At 40.5% G+C, this 16,310-nt stretch overlaps 1 protein-coding gene across 5 annotated transcripts in view; it reads left to right on the plus strand.

Annotated features, from left to right (window-relative positions):
• Window positions 1-10,392: 10,392 nt before the first annotated feature.
• The window catches only part of VPS13B (vacuolar protein sorting 13 homolog B), a 482,687-nt gene continuing 476,769 nt past the window's right edge, over window positions 10,393-16,310 (plus strand). For all 5 annotated transcript variants that reach the window (XM_075705900.1, XM_075705902.1, XM_075705904.1 and 2 more), the window contains exons 1-2: window positions 10,393-10,430; window positions 11,127-11,304. In XM_075705900.1, coding sequence (XP_075562015.1) covers window positions 11,158-11,304 — 147 coding nt within the window. In that variant the 5' untranslated portion in view covers window positions 10,393-10,430; window positions 11,127-11,157. The remainder of the gene's footprint in view (window positions 10,431-11,126; window positions 11,305-16,310) is intronic.

A 16,310-nucleotide genomic window follows, 5' to 3' on the forward strand; every position in this document is an offset into this window, starting at 1 on the left:
GGGATGGTAATTTGCATCACTGCCAGAGCAGAAGTGAGTATGGATCTGCTGCAAGAGTAAAGGAGGGAGAGTAAGGGTAATGTGCTTGAAAGAAATGCAAAGCATTGAAAATGAAATCCTTTGTATCTATTGTGATAAACTCAGACAACTTAATGAAGGGATGCTGTTGTGGTTTAGCCCCAGCCAGCAACTAAGCACCACACAGCTGCTCGCTCACTCCCCCTGCCCTGGTGGGATCGGGGAGAGAATTGGAGGAGTAAGAGCGAGAAACACTCCTGGGTTGAGATAAGAACAGTTTAATAATTGAAATAAGGTAAAATAGTAGTAGTAATAATAACAATATAATAATAATATACAAAGCAAGTGATGCACAATGCAATTTGCTCACCACCCGCTGACCGATACCCAGCCAGTCCCCGAGCAGCGATCGCTGCTCCCCAGCCAACCCCCCCCAGTTTATATACTGAGCATGATGTCACATGGTATGGAATAGCCCTTTGGTCAGTTTGGATCAACTCTTCTGGCTGTGCCCCCTCCCAGTTTCTTGTGCGCCTGGCAGAGCATGGGAAGCTGAAAAGTCCTTGACTAGCATAAGCAGTACTTAGCAACAACTAAAACATCAGTGTGTTATCAACATTCTTCTCTACTAAATCCAAAACACAGCACTATGCCTGCTACTAGGAAGAAAACTAACTCTATTCCAGCTGAAACCAGGACAGATGCAAAGAGGGGGTTGGTACTTTCTAGAGAAGGGAAATGGTGTAGATTTGCAATTGTCAAGTGCTTTAGAAAAGGATGCTGTGGTACCTTAGACATGAGATGATGAGAACATGAACTTTATCTTTGCTAATTAATAGCAGCCTGACTGCTTTCAGAAGTTTTCCATTAGTAAAGTTTAGGTTACCTTGATAATTATTTTGTCCAGCTTCCGTAAAACAAGTATTCATCCTTTCTCAGTATCAAATTTGTATGTCTGAAAGAAGCAAATACACTCTCCTATGAAATACTACTATTTCTCTCTTTTTACACATTTTTTTTTTCTTGTTGAAGAAGAAACTGTGTGAAACATGAGAGAAAGCAGAGGTACAAAGAGAATATAGCCTAAAATGGCTTTTTTTCCAAGTAAACTAGTTTTTCCAGGTAACTTGTGACCAGAATTAAAATCAGCAGCTGTGTTCTATCGGAAAGAGAACATCTTTTCAGTACACTAAATTGTTAGGTCTAATTTGCATTTCTAGAAATGTCATGTGTTTGTTTGAAAACACAACAAAGGTGATGACAAAACAACTGGTTGTAAGGGTATGAGATCCGCTACCGTAAACCAGGTGATTCATGTGCTGTCAGCCTTTGAAAAAAGAACTAAAAATTCATTTTTGAGAGTTCTTTCCATCTGATAGACTTGTACATATTTGTTCTTAGGCATGAGATATCTATGTAAAGCTTGAACAAGCTATCAGAAACCCGGTGTCCTGATGACAGCAAGCTTTATTTTTGCAGTCTGTGTCACAAGTGTAAATTAATAAAAGATTGGGTTAGTCAATATTTTCTTTATTTCTTACATAGACCTTAAGAATTTCCAATACAGAGATTCAGAAAAGAGTGAGAGCCATCACTAATAGAATTCTTTGCAATATCTCATACAACATTATAATAATCTCTCACTTAAATCATGCTTTAAACATTTGAGTACTTTATAAAATAGTATCTCAAATTCTGGCTACCATTAATAATCTGGGCTAAGTCAACACTCCTCCCATCCTTCTAGGTTTTAGATTATATGGAGAAAATAATAGGTGTTTATCATGTAATTGAAATAGCATCAAGAACACTGATTTGAACTAAAACTCAGAAAAGTGTAAATTGGGTGGTATAGTTATTCATGTTTGGACTAATGAATGATATTTGTCTGTATAAAGAACTGTTTGCTGTACTGTGGCTGGATGATATAAAAAGCATAACAATAAGTATAACAAGAAGTTCTTGTGCATCACATCAACGCATGTTGGATACGGCATGCTGGAAATCAATACCAATTGCTACTGAGTGTGTTAGATAGAAGTATGGACTGAAAAAAAAAGTAAGGTCTTGGAATAAAACAGAAGATATGCAATGCTGCCTACTTAGTGAACCTAAGATCAAAAGGGAAGTTTCCACTTTCTCTAACTTCCATTCCATACGTAGATTAATGTTGTTAGCAATGTTGAATCCAAAACGTGGACAGAAATTTACATGAATGAAAAGAAAAAACCCAGGAAAGCAGGTAATTGATAATGGCTGCCTAGATAGTAAGAAGCACCTGCTTAAAAGCAAGCACAAATCCACAGTGTCTGAAAACTTCTAACCAAACCAAAAACGGCAACCTGATGAACAGATGGTGTACCTATCTCCTAATCACCTTTGCCAGGTCTCTTCTGCATCCTCTTGTGTTGTATTCACCTGCTCTGTCTTCTCAGTTTAAAATTCAATCAAATCATCAGGTATCCAGCTGTGAGCATTGGTGCAGTCTCCTTTCTGGTGTCAGGTGATGGTCACTCATTGCCCATCTTTTCACGCTATCACTTCCTCCAAACCTCCTGCTGCGTGCAGATATTTTTCCCAGTCTCTACATCTTGTTTTTCAGGGGCAGAGGGAATGCTGAGCAGTCATCCTATAAGTGGGATCCTTACAGAGATTTTATAGCCACTATTTTTGGAGTGGTGTGAAACAGCTACTTACTTTCATGACAAAATACATCAGAAAATCATTTAATAGTAACCTCTGTACATTTTTTGAGAGAAAAAGCTAAGCCTACCTAAGGCCTGTAAGTTATACGCTAGTACGAACAGCTAAAAAATTTCTAAAAGTTCCGGAAATGACAAAAAGCCTCCCTCACATAAAAGATCCAAGTATCGCTACTGCATGCTTTAGATGTTCTCTCTTTAGTTCTTTGTCTCTTTCATAGTCTGATTTCAATTTATATAGTCTGATTTCACTGTTAGGACCCATGTTTACTTATCTATAGAGTCCAAGAAACCCAGGAGATCACTGCTGAAGTAATGAAGATTTTATCTGCATGGAGCTGAGGCTGCCAATCAGGTTCCAAGGGTGGCTTTTTGGAGCTGACACAGGTGTTCTTGGCTTTGCAGTTCTTGTAGCTGTTCAGCATGTCTGATATTCATTAATATCAGCTCTACAATATGCAAATCAAATCTAAGGACATTTTCATTTACATTAAGAAGAAACTTTAGAACAGACTTCAGCTCCTGCTGAAATGCTTCTGGCTCCAGCTGCAGGACAAGCCAGAGAAAGGGCATCACGGAGTGTTGTAGCTTCACTGAGAAACTCATTTTGCCAATAAATAATGAAGGGAACTGGATTTTAGCATAAGTCAAGCAAAAACATTCCTGAGTTTTGCCATTTCTATCTTCATCCTCTAAAGAACCAACCAATGACACAGAAAGAAGCTGTCAGTTACTTTTTATCTTTTGATAACATACAATCTTTTTAAAATCAGGAAAAATTATAATAGCAGAGTGGTATTTATAAATACTTATTTGAAATATATTTACAGTATATTTATGTATTTCATATTTATTGAAAATTATTTATAAGTACAAATACATATAAAATTACATATTTGTCATTTTTTGTAGGTATAAATATACAAATATCAGAGAAAAGTGATCATTTAACTCTTGAAAAGCAGGACTATTTTAAAAGAATGTATGCTAGAAGTTGTCATTAGAAATACATATGTTTTGCATGAACAGTACAGCAACAGTCAAGCAAAAACCTGTGTGAAACTTTTAGCACATAAATCTCCTCATGCCTGGAGGCAGTAATAAATTTCATGTTTCTTTACATATACATTTTAAAATTGTCAAACATACATTTCATGTACTGGAACCAGAAATAATATCTTCTTGGCTGACTTTTCTTTATGTATTCCATAATTAGGTGTAGAAGTCAAAGATACCTCTTTACACCCAAAGGATACATAAACACTTCAAGCATATCAGAACAGGTCAAATATCTTTATATACCCTGAAATTTCACTACTGCAAGACAGGTAATTGTTTTCCTTTGTTACCAATTCAACAAAAACTTGGAAAACACTTGCAACTTTTAACTTTCCTCATTTAGATGGGCACGCAAACCTCTTATGATTTACCTGGAAATTATACTCCTAGAAGACCAAAACTGCATTGCTTGTACATTCCCATTCTGCTCGATTCAGGTTTCCTATCTTGTCTTTTTTTATCTTATCTTTCTTATCTTTCATTTGTTCTGGTGTGTGAATAAAAGTTCAGTACTGCAGGTATTCTGGAGACACAATATATCAGAAGTCTAATAATTCCCAAAGCAATCCAAACATATGTAAAAAGAATTTACACATGCAGCCTACATTTTAAAACACCAGCTCCTGTAGTTAAATCCCCACATTTGAGTGCACCGTCACGGTCTGGGCCAGACCCTTCCCAACCCAACCCTGCTCACTCTGGTCAAGCTGGTTGTTGGTACACTATGCACCCTTCTGAAGAGGGGGCTCATTGGACATTTGCCCTGTTCACTCTGAGCAAACATTCACTGACAGAGGAAAACACTGGGGAAAGCAAGCAAGGCCCCTGAGCCGGGTCAGCACCCGAATATGCATAAGTGAAGGGGAGGTTTAGGTTGGATATTAGGAAAAATTTCTTCATGGAAAGGGTAGTCAAGCATTGGAACAGGCTGCCCAGAGAGGTGGTGGAGTCACCATCCCTGGAAGTGTTCAAAAAACGGGTAGATGTGGCACTTCGGGATATGGTTTAGTCTAGTCTACCCTTGATTGGTTTAGTGTGGACTTGGTAGTGTAGGTTAATGGCTGGACTGGATGATCTTAAAGGTCTTTTCCAACCTAACGATTCTATGATTCTATGATTCTATGATTCTAAGTGTGCCTCACTCCTGAGCATTCTGTCCCCAAGCTGCTCCAGGGATTTAAATTTACCAGAGATATAGAAAGCGTTGGGAAAAGCCATTTCCTAAAAAACCAGATAAGGCAGCAATGAGCTGGGATTAGGTACCAAAAGCTACTTGCTTCCAGGACTTTGTGACCTTTGTTTACTAAACTAATACTTTTCATTTTTAATTAGTGTGAACTTAACTGTTTCAATGGACTCTTGCTCATAATCATAGTTACAAACTCTAAACTTATTTTCTTTTCTTTTGAACACTGATTTTCCATTTTAAAGTTGCCACAATTGAGTCTATTTTCTTTTACACTTGAAAAAAAATTACTACTTCAAGGCTACAGCTGAAGGGTTTTTTTTCAAAATTTAGGGAACAGAAGAACAAACAAAGCTTATAATAGACAGTCATTTGCACCTTTAAATCTAGAAGTAAATCTAAATCTATACCTAACATACAGATTACAATGAAAACCTATGTGCAGGGGTTTTTAAAATTTTTATTTGGGTTTATTTTTTCCAAATTCCAAATCCATGCATATTTTGGTGAAGTTGAAAATAACCCCATAGTAATAAAAGTGGCATGGCAATTTCTGTTTCCCACTTTTTGATGGCTATATATGATTTAATAGTTAGATACATGACATCACTAATAAGCTATGTAATTCTAATAGTGAAATAGATTGAGTTATATTGCTTGCTTTTGTCGTAGTTTTTAAATGAAAAATATTAGAAAATAAATAATTCTAGTTTAGTCATGAGCTCAGGAAATTCCCAGTAAAACAGAGGGGCAAATCTTAATATCTTTATAATATATTTTTATCTATTATAATATACACACATTTATATACATATATAATATACAATATAATTTACTACAAGTAACAATTTGTAGTAAAAACAGAAAAAGGAACTGCCAAGAAACATTACAAATTAACTAGTCCAAGTTTTAGCACCTAGAACAGGAGAGGAGGAAGAAGCCCAAATAGTTTTTATTTCTTTCACAAATGTTTCTAAAATATCTCAGTCAGTATTGCTTATTTAGGATCACCAGCTCTTTCATGCTGTCTCATACTGTCTACAGGGCACCTCAGTAGGCTACAAAGAATCACAAAATAGCAAAGTCTTCTCCCACATGGATAGACTGAGGTCTCTTGGGACCAACTGCCCACATCCATACTGTTGTACTTGGAGGCATCGGAGCAGGACACCGGAGCAGGACAGACACGGACAGCAGTTTGCCCAGTAAGTTAACCCGGTTGAAGTATCCATATTAGCTAACAGACATAGTGAAGGAGTTTAGAGGACTGGAAACCTTTGTCCAGTGAAAAAAGATGTTCCTCACAGGTTGTCTCCCAACCCTCCTTGTCAGTAACCTCAGATTCTCTCATGTCCTGCAGGCAGCTGGGCCCAAACTAGCTCCAAACTCCTCTGCTCACATGGCTGCCCTGGGCTGCCTGATGTACAGGAGGCAGGAGACTCAAGTTCTGACATTAGAAGTACAACAGCTGTCAAACACCAACATCAGTACAGGGGTCTTTCCAAAATGGTGCTCAAAAGAAAAGGTTGGTTTAAGTTAATGAACAAAAGAAGTAGAAATGAACTAATATGGCTATACAGGTTTTTAAAAAAATCTATTTAAATGTCTAATCCCCTGGTTTTTCCCCTTGACTGCAGCCTCAGGTAGTGGGATATTCACTTAATCATCCTCCACCTTTTCTTGGCTTTCCTCATTTTTTACGAACTCTATTTTTCCTTTCCATATTGCGCTTCATTAATCCTGCTTCTGCTGCATAAAATGGCAAATCACCCATATCAGCAGCAACGCTGAAGCTAGAAACACACTGACAGTCTCTTATCAAGATGCAGTCCTATGCAGGTAGATACATTTCCTGAGAACTTCCTTGAAGTTCTGTCCTCTTTTCACTTCTGGCCAAATGTTACACAATCTTGTGTACACTTTCCCAGTCTCCAGGTTGAACTGTATCTATTTTTGCCAGCTTTTAAGGGATTCAGAATTAATCAAGTTACATGAATGAACAAGATGTGCGTACCGCTAGATCTGCACTTTTTGGTTTTATCTATCCTGCACGTTTCACTGAATTGCTGAAATATTAAATAAATCAGACTAGCTCAGGCAGCTGACATTTCCAGCAGACATGCCCTTGTTGCTTTAGTATGCCCAAGCTCATTACTACACACCACCTGCCTGTTACCTGCAAATTCCCCATGTACTCTGCTCTCATCCCTTTGTACATCAGGGACCTCTTGCAGCCCTCTCCAGTTACTTTGATTTCATTGCACCCATTTCCTTTCTGTCAAAGACTGATTCCTGCATGATCCCTTCCTCCCATTTTTTGTATGTTTTTTTAATTCTGTAGGAAATAAATTATTCAGGGTGTCAACATACTTGAACTGGAACTGAGATGGAGGTAGTTATAATGAAATGCTAATAACTGCCAGGAAAATTACAGAGGTGTTCAGAGCTGCTGGGTTTGCCAAGCAGCTGCCAGTAGCACTACGTGTCTCCCCTACTCTTCTTCTAGTTTACTGATTTTCACCAAAATAGGGCGTTGTTCAATTCCAAACTTTCAGAAAACATTCCAGCACTGATTGGATGTGTCATTCAAAAGTAATCACACAATGGACAAAGAAACAGAGGAATGTTTTTCTGTGGAATACGAGGGCTTTTGATGCATGCTTAGGGTGCTTCAACACTACACTTCTCTGTTGGCACATCCCTCTCTTGTGTCAATGCAACTCTATCGGGAGGCCGTGCTATAAACGAGGTTGCTTCCATTAACACAGATTACTTCACCAAGCTGGCTGGCAGTGCAGACTCCCAAAAAGTTTTACTGGTAAAATTCACCACTCCCACAACTCTAGCAGAGGGACAGAAATGTGTAGCGGTTGTGTAAAGGAACTCCTTAGCACTAGAGAAATTACAAGTCAGAAGCGCATCCTTAATTAAAGACCACTGATGCTGTTAAAACGTTTCTGTCCCTCACCTGCCTGCTACCTCCTCTTAGCCACAGGTTAACACGCCACAGCTGCTGAAGAGCGGTCAAACACCATGCTCAACTATGAGCTGTGGGAGTGGTGACCTTCTTTGTAAGAGGAAACACAGTCCAAGCAGCTTCAACTCTTCGTGAGGTGAATACTGTCTTATGGGCAGTGATTTGTCAGTGAAGATGGCATAGAAAGTGAGGCATTGGTGTATGTAAAACCAGAGTAGATTAATGATTAACTCAGCATGTGTATACCAGAGGCAGAGTAGATGGCTAACCCATCAGGACCTGGAGCCTTCAAACCTTGACTAGCTCAGCCACATTTCAACAGACGTACTGCTACGGGAGGTAGGCTCCTACCCGAGGTCTCACTGTTTGGGCCCCGCTTCACACAAACCTGCCTCATGTGCCATATATTGCTTTCTTTTCTGTTCTCAGCTATGTAACTACACTGTGCAGATTAAACACCAGTGCTGTTTAATATCTTCATCAATGATATAGACAGTGGGATTGAGTGCAAGTTTGCAGATGACACCAAGCTGAGTGGTGCAGGTGACACGCCAGGAGGATGAGATGTCATCCAAAGGAACCTGGACAAGCTGGAGAGGTGGGCCTCTGTGAACCTCATGAGGTTCAACAAGGCCAAGTGCAAGGTTCTGCACCTGGCATGGGGCAACCCCCAGTATCAGTACAGGTTGGGGGATGAAGAGATTGAGAGCAGCCCTGCGGAGAAGGACTTGGGGGTACTGATGGGTGAAAAGCTGGACATGAGCCGGCAATGTGCGCTTGCAGCCCAGAAAGCCAACCGTATCCTGGGCTGCATCAAAAGCAGCGTGGCCAGCAGGTCGAGGGAGGTGATTCTGCCCCTCTGCTCTGCTCTGGTGAGACCTCACCTGGAGCACTGCATCCAGCTCTGGGGCCCTCAGCACAAGAAGGACATGGACCTGCTGGAGTGGGTCCAGAAGAGGGCCACCAAAATGATCCGAGGGCTGGAGCACCTCTCCTATGAGGCCAGGCTGAGAGAGTTGGGGTTGTTCAGCCTGGAGAAGAGAAGGCTGCGAGGAGACCTTATTGCGGCCTTTCAGTACTTAAAGGGGGCCTACAGGAAGGATGGGGAGAATCTTTTTAGCAAGGCCTGATGTGACAGGACAAGGAGTAATGGTTTTAAACTAAAGGAGGGTAGATTTAGACTGGATATAAGGAAGAGATTTTTTACAATGAGGGTGGTCAAACACTGGAACGGGTTGCCCAGAGAGGTAGTGGAGGCCCCATCCCTGGCAACATTCAAGGTCAGGTTGGACGGGGCTCTGAGCACCCTGATCTGGTTAAAGCTGTCCCTGCTCACTGCAGGGGGGTTGGGCTAGATGGCCTCTAAAGGTCCCTTCCAACCCAAAGCATTCTATGATTCTATGATTCCATGATTTCAAAGTTCCAGGAGGAATATATAACTGAACAAGCATATCCCAGGCTTTTCTTTAAAACTCAAATCAGAGGCCTTTGTGAAAGCTTATTCATTGTCTACACCAAAGCAGTGCCCACAGGTACTGCCTACTGCACTTCACCCTGAAAAAAAATGGGCCCACACTCTTTTCCACATCATCCACATGCCAGCCCGCGAGGAATCCATTAACCCATGCTCCTCCAAATGTGGGCCCGGGGCGTTTGCTTGCTGCCAGGAGCAACCCCAAAAGGACTCAGGGCTATTGGGGAGGGCTTTCTCTGTGATCAACACATTGAGTAGAGCTCTGGGCACACAGATAATCCAAGGTATTTCTGAGCAACTGTCTTCTCTTATGCAAAATGCTGAAATTCAGGACCTAAGCAGAACTTCATGCAAAAGCAAAAATGGAAAACGTGTCTTTATTAAAGACACTGGACACAACCAACATGTTCACCATCACTGAGATGTACCCCAAACAGTCGCTCATCAAGATAACGTGAATCAAAATTTGGAGCTGGAGCTGGCTGAAGCCACACAACCAACAGCAACACATCTCAGGGGCTCACGGCGCTGCAGGTGAGAGCCCGCCCTCCTCACCGACGAGGCCTCCCTCAGGCTCCTCTGCCTCAGGAACCCGCCCCTCGGCGGGGGGGCAGCCCCTGCGCCGCGCCGGGCAACGGCTCTGCCGCCCCGCCCTTTCCCGCTCCCTGCCGGCCCCGCCCACCTCCCTAACGGCCGCCACCGCCCCGCCCCGGCGCAACGCCCGGCCACGCCCTCCCGCCCCTCCGCTCCTGGCAGACCGCGTGACCTCCGCTCCGGCTTCAAGCCCGACTTCCGGCCCCGCCTCGGTGCTCTCCTCAAATCCTTCCGGCTGAGGACGTCGGAGGCGGCGGACGCTGGAGGAGAGCACACGCGGCGGAGAACCCGGAAGTGGCCGTGCGGCGGAGCCGGGGCCAGAGCTGCCTGCGCGGGGCTCCCGCGGCCCGGCCGGCCCGGCGAGGGCGGCGGCGGCGGCTGGCTGGGGGCCACGGAGCCTCGGGGTGCTTGGAGGGGCAGGTAAAGGGGTCCTGAGGGGGCGTGGGGCTGGGGGAGGGAGGTGTGAGGGGTGTGCCGAAGGTATGGGCGGGGGGTTCCCGGCTTCGTGGGGGTGCCTGGCAGAGGTTGCGGCGCCGGTGAGGGTGGGGAAGGGTCTCCTCAGGGAGGGCGGGGTGCTGGAAAGGGTGGGGGGTGGGAGGGGAGCGGTGGCAAGTGGTAATGTTACTTCAGCCTGGGTTTTGAAGGATTTTGGTTTGCCTAGAGCTAAGGGTGGCACGAAGCTGGCATTTTTGCCATGTGCACCATGCTCAAGGTATCGGATCGGTGAGGTGTTTCTAAGGTGATGCTTTAGTATGGACCTTTATCTGTTAAAAGTGACAGGATTTCTGTCGCTTAAATTTTATATGAAAGCATGGTAGACTGCTCAACTTCCTTCTTCTCTGTTTCTTGGTTTGAGTTGGCTTTTCTTTTGACAGTGAGCAAGCCAGTTTTGAGTTCCAATATATGTATATAAGCTGGAAGTTCATAAATGCAAATAGATGTGCTTTCATCTTGGTATATATTTCATCTTTATATATATTTCTACATATAGACATGTATGTTTAGAAAGCAGAATTTGAAATATAATTTTTCATATGTCTGAACAATGTGACTGTTGCTTTATTGAACTTTAGGCTGACAGATTTATAAGTAATACCTCATTGTCTTTTTTCCTAGTGCTTGACCTGTAATACAGAAATCTTCCAGAATGCTGGAGTCCTATGTAACTCCTATTTTGATGAGTTACGTGAATCGCTACATAAAGAACTTGAAGCCTTCGGATCTACAGTTGTCACTCTGGGGAGGAGATGTTGTACTTAGTAAACTTGAATTGAAGTTGGATGTACTTGAACAGGTATGTTATGTTTACAGTAGTTACAGCCTGCATCCTTGATTTAAAAGAAGTTGACTAAATAATTTACATTGGTCTGCACAGATAAATACTCATTTTAGTACACACAGTTTTTCTTCTTATGCAAGTCCTTGTCTCCCCCTGCATTTAGTTATTCTTGCATTAATTCCATGCCATTTGTTTAGTAATGAATGGTAATTCTTTGCATATTCTGTAAGTTATGGGGTGTGAAAAGAAAGGCTTTTTTTGTGGACATGTTTCTTCTTTCAGTAACCATTGTTTTACAGTATGAACATTAAATAAATTGCTTTTCCAGTCATATTTACTAATTGCATATAGTAACTAATTCAAAATGTCACAAAATCAAATAGGATCTCTTTTTAATTATGCATACTAAACACAGATTTGTGTTCTCTATATTGTTTTATGACTCCAGCTTTCATCATTCCAGTTGTATCTAAACTTTAAGAGTAACCGAGGGATGGATTTGATCAGCTGGTTTGTGTGGATTAGATCAGAGGCTCTGTAAAACTTAGCCTTAAAAAGACAAGCTTGACCATGTAAAACACTTGATACAGAATTTGGAGCCTGCTGTCAATATGAAGTCTTAGCGGAGGAACTTTCCTTCTATGCTTATCTGAGTTGACAACTTGAGGAGCTGAGTGTGTGAGATAAAGCTGTTCTCTGTTGTGCATGGTGTAGCAAGTCTTAGCTAGAGTCCTGTGTCCAGATGTAGTCCAACTGAAGGAGCTGAGAGAAATGCAGCAAAAAATAATGGGAGATTTAGATGATATGGGCACTGAAAGAAGAATAAAATAGACAAGGAATGTGTTTTTAATTTTGAATAAAATAAGGTGAGACAAGATAGGGCAAGAGTTATATGGATGAGATAAGAAAGAACAGAATAATTTGCACTTGGGGAGACTTAGATTGGACATCAAGGAAAATTCTTCTCATGTTTTAATCAGATTATGAGGCATTGGAGTAGGCTGAGGAGACTGCATGGTTTCTGTCAGGGGAGACCTTTTAAAATGTGAAAGAAATATTTATGGTTAATTAAGTATCTCTGATCCTGTTCTGGAAGAAGAGACAATCTTTCAAGAGATCCTGTCCTATTTTCTGTGCTGCCCTAAAGAACCTGATTTGTCTTCCTTCAGGTATTTGCTGGCCCCTGTATCTCAAGTCCTTTTGTTTTGTCATTTTCTTGGTACAGCTTGCCCATACAGCTGATGTGTGGATACTAAACTGCAGCTGTGTCGGATGTGTTCCTCCTGTGACTATTCAAAGCTTTTCTAAATGTATATATTATGGAATCAAAGAGGGGTTGATCAGAAAGGAATTCTGGAGGTCATCTAGTCCAACATCCTGTTCTGAGCAGGGCTGTTACCAGCAGCTTATGGTTTTCTCCAGTTGAGTCTTGAAATCTCCTGTCTTGGTTGTGAAAACCTCCTCTTTGGGTAGACTGTTCCAGGGCTACACCATGTAGGGAGAAAGTTTGTCCTAATAACAAACGATGACTTGGGATGGAGATATCAAACTTGCTATATTACCTGGCTCTGTTAGGATTTTGTTGCTGTCATCTGTGTTTTTCCCTTTCAAATAGTTGCAGTTTGCTGGTAGGTGAACCCTGGCTTCATCTTTGTCTGCCTATGTATCAGCTGGGTACCTAAATATCCAGTGCAATCTGTTGCTGTCATGGCTCTTGTAAAGGCAATTGTTGCTATATATACCTGTGCTCGTGTCTTATCAGCCTGAATGGGGATGTGAATATGAGATGAAAACGAAGTTTAGCTCAAATTAATTTTTTTACATTATTTGTCTGTGTGTTTATGTGAAATGTAGTGATCTTAATTTGACTTTTATTATTCTTTGGAACTTCCCTAGACCCACAGACATTATTTAGGGGGTCTTGCTCTTTTTTTGCAGAAGGGATGCTGCTTTATGCATGCTCAGCAAAACTCTTTTGAGTACGTAGTATGTGGTAATAGGCACGCCCAAGCCTTTGCAGCTGTCAGGGAGCTCCCCTGAAAAGCTGAAGTCTCTAGAAGTTACCAGTATATGTTATTTTATTTGGATTCTCTGCCTGAATGGATCCATGATATCTAAAGTTGATCACTTCCACTGCTCTTGCCTTCTAACATCCTTTCTGTCCTGTGTTGTCATCCCCAGCATGGTTCTGTGCTCTTTATCTGGCATGAGCGCAGCCTTAATTTCATGCTTTAGGCTTTGGATACAAGTGCATGTGCCCTGGATATTATTGTCTGGAGTCTTAAACATTCTCAGAGGATTCCAGCTTTTGTGGAACTACACATGATTATTTGGGAACATTAGCATAGGTGCCAAACTACCTGGACAAAGCATCTTAAAACAGATCTGGGAACAAGTCTGTGCTTTCTCCCTTCACTCCTTGCACTTCAGCTGATGTTAGTGTTCCCATGTCATGTTGCGCTCTTCCAGGCCACCAAACAGAATTGCAAAGAACAGATGAGGAACTGCTGTCTGTCTTCTATAAAATGTTACTTTAAACTATTTTTGGGACCAAGTTGGAACCAGTACCTTATGAAATCAGATGTAATATAGCTGTTGACATAAAAGATTTATCAAACCCAAAGAGAACATTTTTAGTACCTGAAAATATTTTTCATGTTTTTATGTATGTTTATAGGCTCTCATTATATTAAGCTGAATGTTATTGCATTAACTCTGTTTTTGTCCTTCCCCCCGCCTTTTTTTTTTTTTTTTTGACAATACCAGTTCTGTAGTGAAAGCTGAGTACTGGTTTGTACTCGGGTTTGACCTTCTAGGTACAATGTAGCTTTTGTACATAATTATGTCACTCTTTTGAATAGCCAGTTAACTTCATAATTGTAATCTTTAGTTGAAGATTAAATCTAATAAAATTTTGGTACTAGGTTTTTTCCTGTCCTGGATGATTCAATTACTAAGCATTCCAAGAAATTTTCCATCCAGGCATAATAACTGGCATATTGTACAAAAACTACTTCAAGGAAGTATTTTATAATTCAACTTTAATATTATATTTAAATATTCTTTTATGGAAAAGCTTTTTAAGCACTTTTGGCAACTTTTATGTGAAGTCACTATGGTAGCGGAGGTAACAGAACTACCTATGAACTTGCTAACTAGCTTGTGTGTAATGTTTCTGTTGAGATAGTGGTAGCAGAGAGATAAGATACACAGTGAGCTCTTCTTGCTGCTTGTGTATATTTCCATAACATCGTAGCTTATTATGTTAGTTGTTTTACAAACTTAGAAGGGAAAGATGAAGTGGTTTTTGATTGGAAGACAAAGGAGAACTTGATCTAAAGATTACTGAGTTTTATTGTAGTGTGGACTTTTCATACCTGAAGGAATTTGGAATGTACTTAAAATAATTTTAAGGAAATGAGGGCATTAAAATATCTTTACTGTAAGTGTCTGTATTATGTGCCACTGGATTACTTGTGAAATCGAGCCTTGAATGTGAAGAAAATGTATTGGAGTTAATACTGATGTGGAGGAAACAGTACTTGCCTATCACCCCAAAGTTTGGGAGAGTCCTATATTTTAGAGCAAGGGAAGATTGTTAGGGAAAGGGGAATTATGATCATCTAGTCTGCGGTCTTGCATGATGTCAGTCAGTTATTTATGTGTCAAGCCCAGGAGCCTGTTTTCAGATGTCATAATTTTCTGAAGGATTTATATGACACAAATGTAAAATCTAAACCATAAAGTCTAATTAGTCATAAGTACAAAAGATATATTGAGGATTTCATGCAGTACTTAATGAAAGGGGAAAGATTGCACAGGAAAGGAAGAAGAATAATGGTCTTTGTTATGTTGTATTATGAACAAGTTACTAAATTTGGCACGCATTTGTTTTACATTGTCTACTGAAATAACACAACAAAGATTTCTTTGCATTGCTTTAAGGAAACTTGCTTGTGCAACTAGGGTAATGTCAGACAACATTTGTATCTAAATTCCTTTGAAAAAGAAGAATTGTGCCTTCTAAATATGCTGTGCGTTTGGTTGTATCACTTCATTTTGGAGGATGAACTGAACTTCTGTTCAGTTTCTTTCAGTATCTTAGTTAGCTAGGCAAAAATGAGAATATGTTAAAGCCATCCAGCAAGTAGTGGAAAAAATACCTATTCTAGAATGCCTTTTGAAGTAAACTTAACTTACACTTGTGAGCATAAGTCAGGATCTAAATGGACATTGTGGTATTGATGAGTGACATAAAAAATTACATATCTGCTAGTCTGGAAAGGGCATTTATTACTGTTAATAGTCATAGTTCACTGTCTTGATTCATGAAAGCATTGTCTCTTAAGTTGTAATGTATTTCTAGATTGCACATTTTCTTGATCATTTATTTTCATGGGCCCCCAGAGAGCTGTGGGACATAAGGTATTCTTTCATGTATTGTATGACCAGTGTAGCACCATCTGTAGCTAAACTGCTCAGTACTTGCTTTTTGGTGGTTTAACTGAAATTGGATTAAAATTTTATTCATGTTGATTGTAAGTCTGAGGCTGAATTTTTAGGAGAGGTTTTTAGCTAAAATCCTTCCGTATATTTATGAATGAGATGAAGAAAAAACACTTTGTAAAAACAAATTAACAATTTTCCTCAAACTGTTTTTATGACAAGGTCTACAACTATTGTCTTTTGGAGTGGGGACTTGAAATTAGATGTGATTCTGTGTAAGCGTGGCTGAGTTAGGAGTCAAGAGTTTCCCTGACATGAGGTGTGGGTTTTTTCTTTTTTTTAAACTTCATTCATGAAAGCTCATTAAACCCAAGAACTAATTTACAAACTGAAAGCTGTACTTTGCAAAAAAAAAAAAAAAAAAAGGAGCTATAATTTTGTGTAGTTGTCTTCTCTGAAGATTTTGTCAGCAGTGAATATACTGCATCTAATCTTAGCTCTTGGATGCAAGATGAATGTTTTTGTAGTACCAGTAGAAAGGCTGAAGAAGTGTCAGCCATAGAATGGAGAGGGTG

The sequence above is a fragment of the Pelecanus crispus genome, chromosome 2 (genome assembly GCF_030463565.1).
Source record: "Pelecanus crispus isolate bPelCri1 chromosome 2, bPelCri1.pri, whole genome shotgun sequence".
Lineage (NCBI taxonomy): Eukaryota > Metazoa > Chordata > Aves > Pelecaniformes > Pelecanidae > Pelecanus > Pelecanus crispus.